Consider the following 12,074-nt stretch of genomic DNA (forward strand, 5'->3'; position numbering starts at 1 on the left):
TGTAGAAAACCAGACTTGTTATTAAAACTGCACTTTTTTATATGAAGATATTTGTGGGACTTGCTGTGTAAACACTTTCACTCTAAATGTTTCACTGGTTTGATCCACTTAAGGTGATAGTGGGCTGCAGGTGGCTCACGTACAAACATATTTATGAGGGAGAGCCAATGAAAAAACTTCTTTATGTCGATAAAAACAGAATGGCTTGTTTCAGTTTCAGACAGCAGAGGGACCGCACCAGAGTTCAACACAGAATCTATGTAGAATATACAACGTAACCTACATAAGCGGTTACAAGCATAAATGTCAGTGCTGGCATTTGGTAGTTAATGCCAGCACTGACACTACCTGTCAGTGCTGGCATTATACGTGATGGAAACAAACAAAAGTAAATGCTGGGACTTTTCTCCTCCTGGGTTCATGGTGTTTTTCATTCCCCATTGAAGTGTAAATCAGTAAGGTCGGACTGATGAACAGTTTGCACAGAGGTCCATCATAAGCAGAACACAGAACTATTTGAACCTGGAAATTTGTATCTTTTAATAGCTGTTATGTTCAAGCTCTTTGTTCTTCATCTTTGTGCAAGCTAGTTCTGAAATCTAGAAATCTATAAAACGGCAGGGGAAGTTCGTACTGTCTTCGTATTAGCACCAATCGCAAGCCATAGAAGAAGCATAAAGTGCGTGCCCCTCCATATATCGATTTCTCCAACTTGATATACCCATTATTTGATTTAGTTGTTTATGGAACCACACCCATTTCCGCTGGCCTCAAACGGAAATACACGATAATAAACTGATCAGTCGGGAGACCCTCAGCGTGCCACGATGACTGCTGCGGTACTATGTGGTGGAAAACGTACGAAAAACCCGTGCTGCTGGATGTGAAGCACTCAGTCATCACACACTAAACTCCATCCCCTGTGGGGCTTTCTCACCTTGATATTTGCTCATACTTGCTGCTCTGTAAAAGCTCCTACTGACACCGCCTCTATTCCTCCACCTACAGATACTATGACTGTGCCAACAAGCGCCACATTTTCCCAAAGTCGCATTGCTTTGTGCTCGGTGAAGGAAAATATCAAACTCACTAGCACACCAAATTTGTGTTTTCAAGAATAATGCCAGTCCTCTTCAAAATGTGGATTTGGTTAACAGTCATGAAAACCAGCTGCTGCATAACAACACTGAAAGGCACGCAAACTGACGCAGTGTAGCAACGAGAGGGTATTTTCTTTTCAACAGCACAGAGGTGGTGTTCGTTCCTCATTGAGTGTACTTAAGAGTGAACTGAAACTCACTATTGTTTCCAGATGCACAGCTTTAACAAGCTCAAATGAGACAGGAAATAAATGGGTGCTTGGAGAGCTCTGCATCCCTCTTTAGATGTTTTTATCTGAGGTTTCCATCAGGCCTGAAAGGGATTAAAACCACACCCATACGCTAGAGATGCAACATGAGGAATGTGTGATCACGATAGGAGCTCATGCATGCATGAAACAAAACAAAGAACAATTAATAAGCCACGATTTCTTTAGAAGAGTGTTCAACAAAGACAGCCGAGCCCACAGGCACTACCTTTAATAAAGCAAGAATGCAGGAATGCATGACGCCTTCTCCTTTCCAGCTTTTTTTCTCCCCACATCAGATTCAAGCTCCAGCAAGCACGTGCTACAAATAATCAGTTGGTGCCAGTGTCAACACCCCCTCACCCACCCCTCCTCTGGATGGGAGAAAAAAAAAATCTATACGTAGATGATTTTCACAAGTTGTGAAAGCTGTACAACTTCCTTTTAAAACCCATTTCCTCATTTGATCACGCCCCTTTTAACACCAACAACACATACACTGCTGTCCATCTCGCCCTTACATCAAGGACATTTTACTACAGTCAGTCAATTTTTCATCACAGCCAGCAATTCTTCAGTGTCCGCTGGTTGTCATGCTACCTCCCTGAAACCTGAAAAATCCATCATCATTGAGCACATCAGCTTTGCTCTACTCTTCAATTTTCATGATGACTTGTCACATGGCAGTCATGCACCATGAAGATCAAGCAGTCTGCATGTGTAAACAAGCAGGTACTGCATATTTTGACTCATGATGGGGCGGCTGTAGCTCAGGTGGTAGAGCAGGTCATCTACTGATCGGAAGGTTGGTGGTTGATTCCTGGCTTCCCCTAGTCTGCATGCCAAATATCCTTGGGATATTGAAACTGCATTAAAGTTGTCTATTGAAGATGCTCATTTGAGGATCCTTCCATTATGTTAACTTTTATTACAAGTACGGTCAGAAGTATTTCATACACATTGCATATTTGTGCTTATTTCGAGTTGATGTTCGGTTCATTAAGGGTCTTAAGCGTCACTGGCGTGACTGTCCAGGTGATACACGCTGAGGGAAACTAGAACATAGAAGGATGATTGCATGCATGCTTACAATACATATAACACATATAATCTAGGAATGTGTCAGGCCTGAGGCCTTAACTCATTTGGTGTCTCACTATATTTTACTCTACTTGGCAACAGATCACCACAGTCAATAATTAGCCCCAGAGACCCTGAGGGCTTGAAGTTTATTACCTTGTATGGAAGGTGTTATAGAAAAGAGAAGTTCTATGTCTGTTTGTAGCCATTAAAGATGTACAAGATGTACCATTAACTGTGACTAATGTCTGGAACCTATTTTTCTGGGCCCTCCATGGTTTGTCTCACTGCTCTACATTGATCAATTTCGCGACAATACTAACCCCAAATTGCTCTCCGATGTATCCATCGGAGTATGAATGTGTGTGAATGTTAGCTATAAAGCACTTAGAAAAATGTGCTTGTGCGAATGGGTGAATGCACAAGTTGAGTAAAGCGCTTTGAGTGTTCAGATGAGTAGAAAAGCGCTACATAAGAACCAGTCCATTTACCATGATCTAAGTGTTATTTAACACATAAAAGCAAAGACACAGCTCCCTAATGCTGATTAAAGAGTTTGACATTGACCTCAGGCTGGAATTGACCTCACCGGCTTACAGGCTGTTGATACAACAGCTTCATAAAATAATATTTGGAGACAAAGAGGGGGACAGCTCTGGTTTCACAGCCAAGGAATGAACTTGAGATGTCTTCTTTCGTGGCAGCACTGGACCAACTCCCTAACACACGGAACAATGATGTCCAAACAAGGCTCAAACTTGTACTTTCTTACCGAATTTCCTGTGGTTTTTAGAATCAATTTGCTTCTATTAATTTATTAAAAAGCTTTAAATGTGCTACATACACTAGTTTATAATTTCTTCCCGTGTTCTAAGCCTCGCATGGCTCAATAAAAAGCATGCTCATGTATCTCAAGGCGCCATAAAGCCATTAAGAGACAGTGATTGCAAAATATCGATCAGGGTGCTCCACAGAGCTGGAGATGGGTGAGATCAGGTCAACAACCAGTTAATGAAAACAAGGGCTTCGAAGTCCAGCCAGCACACTAAAATTTATACCCCATCAACCCATCAGCTTTGAGAGGACAGCTCGGAAGAGAAGATGACATCTTCTAATAAATCCCCACTAGTCATGCTCGTAATCCTAAAGGGCACACATCAGCTCTTTCCCTCCAGTGTCATGCTTACCTGCACCATGGTGACGACATGGCAAGGATTCAGCAGATATATCAAAGTCTTGGTTGCAAACTTGAAGCCAACCTCCACTCCGAAAGTCATGCACAGGGTAACCAGCAACAGGTTCTTGCCCAGACTATCCTCCTTTGCCCTTATGCAGTCTTTCCCGGCTACTCTGAGCTCTTTGGAGATGTTTATTTTCTTCAGTGCCACCAGAATCTCCACCAGGGAGATGAGGACGATGACCAGACTCTCGCTGATGCGCTGCTGTGGAGCGAGGAAGGCAGCACACTCGGGGCCCCCGTTGCCCTCAAACTTGGGGTCCACCCCGCCGTAGATCCAGTCCAGCAGGCTGTATATGTTATATCTGGACATATTCCTCTTCTCGTGTTGGAAAAGATACGAACAGGATGGAATAAAAGACGCCACACCGACCTCTTGGCGAAACATGAACTGCAAGATTTGCCTTTCGCAGCTCGCCTCGTGGTCGACAGATAGACATGTATAGACTGCCGCCCCGGTTCGTCTGAGCTAGCTTAACTACCTCATCCACAAACGGAGGAGGAACTTCAGCTAGCGACAATAGACAGCCGTAGTCAAGATTACCAGTGGATGCTGCCGGTGGTGGTGGTGGTGGTGTTAGAGGGTGCTGCCAAGCCTCTCTTCTTTCACGTTCCTCACACACTTAGCTCGCTAGCATGGACAGTTAAACTGTAGTCGGCATCATACAAAGCAAGCCAGTGCGCTGGCTATCAGCTCTCAGACACATCAAGCTGGAGAGCTGGTATAGTTAGCATGTGTTAGCAACAGCGCCGACAGCCGTTAGGTAGCTAGCTCATCTACCGAGCCTTACTGAAACGAACAGGTATACATTATAGATTTGACCCCGAGTTTTGCCTTACAGGCTCATCACAATGCTAAAGGAAGCCGAAATATAAATAAATCTTACATCCAAAATGAAAAAAAGAATGCAGTTTTCCTCTTATGTGAATTTCCAAATTAATCGATACCATGTTCAATTATATGCTAATATTAAAGTTCGAGATATTGATGTCTGTATATCTAAGCTATGTTGTTACGTCTCATTAATCACTTGAACACGTGAACACACAGGTGATATTTACGACTGTTTGAATGTGCAATTAAATTGTAAAAAACTCAAAAGAAACTAAAAAAAAAAGTTTATTGAGTGACCCGAGGAATTAACTTGGTTCAATGAATATACACACTGCCTGAGTCTCTCTTCTGAGGGCACATAAAACAGTCTCTTCTTTGACACACGTGACACTTGCCGATGGGGCGTTCAGGGAAAATACGGAAACTTAACACTAAGCATCTCGTTGCATTTGGGAGGGGGAAAATTGAGCAGCCAGTCAATACAGGCATAGTAATGTTTCTGTTTAAGTCTCCGTTGCTTTATCAGTACAAATCACTAATGCTTTCAATTCAGTTCTATTTAACTTTATTTATTTGGCACCAGTTCACAAAAATAATCCCCAATGTGCTTCTTTTTTAAAGATGAATACCAGTCATGATCCTTATGAAAAAGCATTCAGAAAGTGATAGTAGGGAAGAAGAGATTTTCTTGAAGTGTAAGAAATCCATCAGAAGCTAGTTCTGCTACCAAACCATCTATTGTAGCTGGTTGAGAATGACGGGAATGAGACACCAAAACACGAGTACAAGGACACAAACAAGAGAAAATACAATCTATGTGCGTGAGAGAGAAAATGACATGCTTTAGTCATATATCAATAAGCAGGGAGTAAAAACAGAGGAGGAGAGATGTCTCCCAGCAGCCTGAACCTATAACAGCATAAATAATGGATGGTTCAAGGTCACCAATCCAGCTCTTTAATCTTGTCAAAAAAGGGAAGCTTTATTTTACCATTTCACTAAAAATAAAATAAAATAAAAAACACTTCTCCACAAGGGCAACATCTAGGCTAAAAACAGCTGTTCACTTAAATGCAATTCATACATATATGAGATCATATGATTGTTGGAGCTTTCTTTATAATATTGTAGGATTTTTACCTTACAATATAAAGCAGCTTGAGGTGATTGTTGTTGTGATTTATCACTATATAAATAAAACTTAATTCAATTAAATTGAATTGAACTGAACTGAATTCATGCAGTTATTTGCCATCTTTTCAGCTCTCCATGTAAACCCCACCAATGCATGCCACCAAACTTTTCTCCATCATCTCATATCTATGGACAAGAAAGGCCAGAGGAACATAAAGGCTATATGATTAAAATTATAATGGGACCAAAATACTGCCTTTCGAAAACCAGGTTATTAAGGATGAGGAACAGGCTCATGAAAGTCCTCGGAGAACTCATTTGTAAGCTGCTTTCTTTCTTCCTTGCTTAGCATTGAATTTCCATTCTAGAAGAGGGTAGTGACGTCTGCACTCTCCTCACTAATTGGTTTGGAGTGCACTTCAGTGTAGCAAATATTTTTCACAAACATGCAAGGAGAGACGCTGTGGATTGGATGATGTCGTGGGGATTGGATGAAAATGGACTCATAAGGCAAGGAAAGAAAGAGCAGTAAAAATAAGACCGGGGATGAAACTAATGTGTCTCCTAAGGTGCTCGCTTTGATTTGCATGTACTTACTTTTTTTTTTTTTTTGCCATAGCTTGGTGGCATGTTTGACTACTTGTAGTTGTGGCCAAAACTGCTTCCTTGTGGAAAATGGAAAGGACGAGCACTGGAGGTTCATTTGAAAAGTTATGACATAGATAAGATATAATTTCTTGGTTATCTAATTTCCTGACATCGACAGTGAGATCGCATAAGGAAGAAAAGATATGAGTTAAAACCAGTTAGAGCGGTATTACAGCACCTGCATAAAATCATCCTGTATACTAGAGTGCCATTATCTGATCATTCATTTCTACTCCAGCTCTGTTTTAGCCACATTTATCTATCTTTTATTATTATCGGAAAAGCCACGTAAAAATGTAACTAAGCAGTATGGAAACAGGTTGCTGTGGAGACAGGCTTCTATTCAGGTACCAGAGAAGCTGCTCACATTTGATAAGGCAACTCGGCAGAGCCTTTCTCACAGTGCTGTCCAGGAAAATAAACTGGACCCAATTTTCAACATTGTGAAAAGGGTAATACAGTATGTTCTCTCAGTCCCACAAGGGAAAATGCTCTGACTCAGTTTACAAGCTACAAAGTCCAACAGGCCTCACTTCAGGATGTGGAGCAGAGCAGAAAGAGGGCTAAAGATCAACTGGCCTCCTTGCACGTGATCTCAAGGGGAAAAGAGTGAAACGTTTTCCTGGCTTGAGATCAGAATCAGGATCAGAAAGGGTTTTATTGCCAAATGTTGAGCAGGTTTACAACATTAGGAAATTGCTGCGGTACTTAGTGCAAACATACTGTCATATAACGCTTAAATAGACATAAAAGAATTAAAAGTGCTAAGTAGATAGAGTAGATAGATGCTGAACACCTCAAAAAAGAAAAAGAAAAGAAAAAGAAAAGAAAAAAACAGTCAGATAGAAGCAACTTAGTGAATCTAACCCTTTAGGCCTGCTGGAAAGAGATCATTTAGATGAAACTAAGATGAGCAGGAAACAGGGAGGAAAACAGAAGCCTGGCTTTTGTTACAGAGAAAATGGATTTCGGGACTGTTAATGCACCTCTTCTTATTTGATGACTCAGGTTCAAGGCTGTGTGGGTACACACAGAAGATCAAAGCTTAGGAAGAAAACTGAAAAGAATATTTTTGGTCAGAAGCTTTTTCAACAAAGCTGCCATTTTAACATTAGCCTGAGATTTACTTTGCACCGCTAAACACAGGTTTTTCCTCTCAAGGTTCCCTCCACGATACATTATCTGCAAAAAGAAGAATTTGTGTACCGAAAAGTCTTTAGAATTCGGACGCTTTAGGATTTACATGACAGTGCTGTCACTACTCAACCTCATTTTAAAATATAACACGGACTGTCCTATAAAAGCACACACACACACACAGACACATAACATCCTGTCCCACTCTATGCTATCAAAGCCATTTGTAATGTCCTGGATCTGCGCATATCACATCGCTTTCTCAACAAAGCAAGTCCTCATTTCAGTTTCACTCAGACTACAGTTTAAACTTCTTTCAAAAAGAACAAGCAGTTTCTCGGTGTTGTCAGTGTCACCAGGGGGCGATGTTACCATTTTCCCTGCTCTGTGTGGATTCACTCCACATGAGGCCCTTTTTCTTCTTCTTTTTTGTTAATGTTTGAAAAAGCCTCACTTTACTGAGAATCCCAACCCTCTTAAAAAGAGAACAGGCCAATTGCTTTTATAGTTCTGGCTCCTTAGCTGGTTAATGTGCTTTAAGTGAAAAGACTGCAAACAGTATTTTGTTGTCTTTGAATCATTTTCACTTTGACAGAGAGAGCTTGGAGCCAACTCCACACTGTGCAGCTGCCAAACCTCATTTTCAACTCCCATTATAAAAGTCAATTTATAGAAATAATTGTAGGACATTTCAGTTTAACATGAATTATCATTCCATTTGGATTCTGCTTCCTACATTCTGTGTCTATGTGTTTACAATTCATGTATATATGTTTAAATTAGGCTAATTTCCTTGATGAGCTGGTAGGCATTCATTTCTTGCAGCAGTCTCAATTTTGCATGCACACAGAAAGAAAGAAAAAAGGGGGATCAGACATGGCCAGCTGTGCCCTCGAGGTGATGGCTTCTACATGAACAACAGATAAACAGTTTTGTGACTCTGTGTTTGTGTTTGGCAGAATAGTGAGAAAAATCAATGGACTCCTGAGGGGGGAGGCCTTGCTTTCATAGGCCTGCTCCTCCTCTTTGCACTGCAGAGCGGGACTCAGTCAAGGATATTAATCTCAACATCAGTCATGCATGGGGAACACCCCACGAGGTGAATGAGCCTGCTCATCCATGCATCTCCTGGGGGGAGGTAGGGGCGCTTAGAGGAGGGACTGGAATGGGTAAATGCGTCAGGGTATCATCTCGGGAGATGCCATGTGGGCCGACTTGAGGCGCACAGTCAATGAAACTCAAACCGAGGCAGATGCTGGCACCATCAAAACCCAGCGAGCCACATTATAATGTCAGATAAAGCTGAGATGCACAGTTCAAACTGCGAACAGCAAAGAACAATGTGTGTGGGAAATGCTGCGCTTTATTTCTCTTATATGTAAATGTAATTCCTCTGCTTGCAGCCTAATCCTCCAGCCATCCCTGAAAAGCCACACAGGTAGCTTCACATATTATAATTCAGGGTTCATTTTCTCATTACCGCCAATATGCCACAGTTCATTTTCTCCTCTCTGCCTCTCTGTTTAAGCCGTTCGAACTGCGTTATCTTTCCAAGGACGAATGCAGCTGTTGAGCTGTTTCCTCTACGAGGATCCTCCACACTGACTGCAGGGCATCTGAGCTTTCCACTCTGCAGTTAATCTAATGTACCGCAACTGTCAAGTGTGCTAACAGCTACAGAAACAGGCCGACATAGTTCATTTTTACCCGCTAATCGATACTAAAACATGGGCAAAAAATCATGGGGCATAGGAGGGGGATTTGAAATGAAACTCCCAGAGACACGGTACAGCAGAGCAGGGGGGAGCTTTCTCACCCAATCCATATTGCTGCTGTGGTATCTGTTCTACAAGATCAATACATTTCTTAAGAAAAGGTAAAGTAATAGCAGAGATTTCAGCAAAGTCTTGTTATGTTTGCTCTGTACGTCAGAGAGTAAGAACTCACTGGGTATTGTTACAGCTGTCTGCAGGGGTTTGGTTGACTCAGAGCGGTGCAGAGGAGGGGTGGGGGATATACATGCAAGAGCATTCGAGTAAGGGCAATAGGTTGTTGTTGCCTTACATGACAGCAATCTCTGCATTTCTGGCCATTTGATAAATAAAAGTGTCCACTCTGTTTGCATTATAAAAGCACAATTCACACACACACAAAAAAGGACAAACTTTATCACAATGCTGATGGTTTTCCTTTGACTTCAGCTCACGTCTCTTATGTGTCCAGTGTCTCAACTTCATTTAAGACAAGTAAACAAGGCAACTTTTCTCCAAATCAAGTTTTCTTCCCTTATCTTTCCTGTGGTCGTGACATATTTCTTTCCAGCCCCGTTCCTTATAGTCGCTCACAGCGTGCAGCCACGGGGACTTTAACTCGTTTCAGCATCAGCAGAGTGCAGCATCACAAGTTAAAGCCAGATGAACAGCCTCACTGCAATCTTTAGAACAGTCCGTCTGCTTTTATATGCTTGATAAATCATTAGAGATAGCGAGGCAGTCTCTTCCCAGGCAGATAAAATGACAAACCATCAAATGAGACGCCTGAGAGAGAGAGGGGGGCTACGTTTTTTTTGGAGGGGGACAATTTTCTTTATGGATAGATTACAGTGAAATGTGTCACACACAGGCATGTAATAGAAAATTACAGCTTGTTTCATGGACATCATAGTTCAGTATTATTAGATAGGACATTGCGTAAAAAAAAATAAATTAATGTGTGCAGCCCATCTGACCTCTCGGGATAAGCTGATGTTTTCATGCTGTGACTTTAGCATATTGATGAAGACTTTTCATACTATCATTACTTTGCAGGGGGTCCAGGCCCTCCAAGAACATAGGAGTGAGTCAGAATTTGGCACTACTTGATACTAATTTTTTCCAGCATATTTGCGCCCTAACGACTTATAAAGTACCGGAGATGTCTGTATAAAATTATCAGGTCTGAAGCAGGAAAGTATTAAAGAAAATTTCAAACTGCACTAGAGTTAAAGAAACAAGCACTGGTAGAAGATCAAAACATAGGTGCAAAAGGAGACCTTTGAAATGCGGCACCTTATTTTGACCAGCCATCTATCCCGAATGGTGATATGACCCCTGAAAGTTTAGCCAAAATAATATTAATAATTAAAAAAACATTTTCACCAGTGAACAACAACAACTGGTAGCACCTGGTGCTATTGCAGTCATAACATATGACATGATATTGTTGTTAAGAGGTGGCTGGTTTTCTTTTCTTTTCTTAATTTTCTTTTCTTTAATGTGTTTTTCAGCCATGAGAATTTCAAGTGATACTAATAAAAATAGCGCCACCCATGTAAGCTATGAGGGCCTGTAACTTGGACCATTTTCAAAGGCGTAATTTAGCATGGCTTGATTGAAAATACAAAATTGCTGAGCAAAAAAAATCAGCTTATTCAAAGGGAATTTTAAAAAAAAGATTTGACTGATTCTTTATCAAACAACCAAGATCTAAAACAGAAATTCTAAAATTATTCTCTGGGTGATAAATCCTGTGATTTGACTGTGAAGTTAAATTAGTCCTTATGAATCAGGCTAATTCTGCTTTGTACATGCCTATCATGCCACTAAAATGCCTACTACATGTGATGCTTTTCAGTTCCTGTTATGTTTATTTTCCAAAATATTTACTGATTGATGAAACGTTTTCCACAGAGCTGTTTCCACTCGCATGTTTTTTTCCAGATTAGCATACTTCTTTTCTGGTAAACACAAACCATCGAACGCTCCATAGTAGAAGAAACTAGGCATGGATAGAGGCAATTCCAGCATTACTATCACTTGTATTGCAAACAAGCAAGCTAATTAACAACAAAGCTACAAGAGGCAGCCCTGAAACAGCCTTCAGGCAAAGTATCTGCCTGCAGGGTTACAGTACCTAAACTAATCACTGAAAAGCACCAAGTGCCAGCGGTGTCTTCTTCAGTACAAACCGACGAGCTGAGCTGACGTTCTGTAACTGAGAAAAATGCTAAAATTGCAAGGTGTGACTGAAGGTGGATGACAGACATCGAAGCTGATGTAAAGGTTCGATATTTGAGTTTCGCCTCACACGTTTTGTTCACAACCTTTTCGTAGAAAACCTACATAACAATTAACAACAAGTCTTAACAAGTCTTTACAATGACCCACTGCCACATGGTCATATTACTGTACTGTGAATTTTACATAGTATTAGGTATGTATGAAGAATTAGTGCCCTGTATTAGTTACACCTTGCTAGTACCATCTTGGGCCTTCTTTTGGCTTTAATTCTTTGTGGCATGGAGTCAACAAGATGCTAGAAACATTGCTGAGAGATTTTTGTCCATATTGACATGATAGCATCACACAGTCACTGCAGATTCATCAGATGCACATCCATGATGTGAATCTCCCATTCCACCGCTTTGGACTGGATGGGTTTGAGATCTGGTAACCCTGGAGGCCATTTAAGTACAATGAATGTCATGTTACTGTCTTGTCGTCTTCAGGAAACCACTTTGACATGATTCGAGCTGTGTGATATGGTGTGTTATTGTGCTGGAAGCAGCCATGAGGAGATGGGTACACTGTGATTATAAAGGATGGATACGGTCAGCAACAATACACAAGTAGGTTGTTGTTTTTGAATCATGCTCAGTTGGTACTAAGGGGTCCAGA

At 41.1% G+C, this 12,074-nt stretch overlaps 1 protein-coding gene across 1 annotated transcript in view; it reads right to left on the bottom strand.

Annotated features, from left to right (window-relative positions):
- tmem164 (transmembrane protein 164) overlaps positions 1-4,549 on the bottom strand; it is a 21,523-nt gene extending 16,974 nt beyond the window's left edge. The window contains exon 1 of the mRNA XM_005749570.2: positions 3,616-4,549. Coding sequence (XP_005749627.1) covers positions 3,616-4,053 — 438 coding nt within the window. The 5' untranslated portion in view covers positions 4,054-4,549. The remainder of the gene's footprint in view (positions 1-3,615) is intronic.
- Positions 4,550-12,074: the final 7,525 nt, after the last annotated feature.

Source organism: Pundamilia nyererei, unplaced genomic scaffold (assembly GCF_000239375.1).
Source record: "Pundamilia nyererei isolate P.nyererei 1_Seehausen unplaced genomic scaffold, PunNye1.0 scaffold00249, whole genome shotgun sequence".
In the NCBI taxonomy this organism is placed as follows: domain Eukaryota; kingdom Metazoa; phylum Chordata; class Actinopteri; order Cichliformes; family Cichlidae; genus Pundamilia; species Pundamilia nyererei.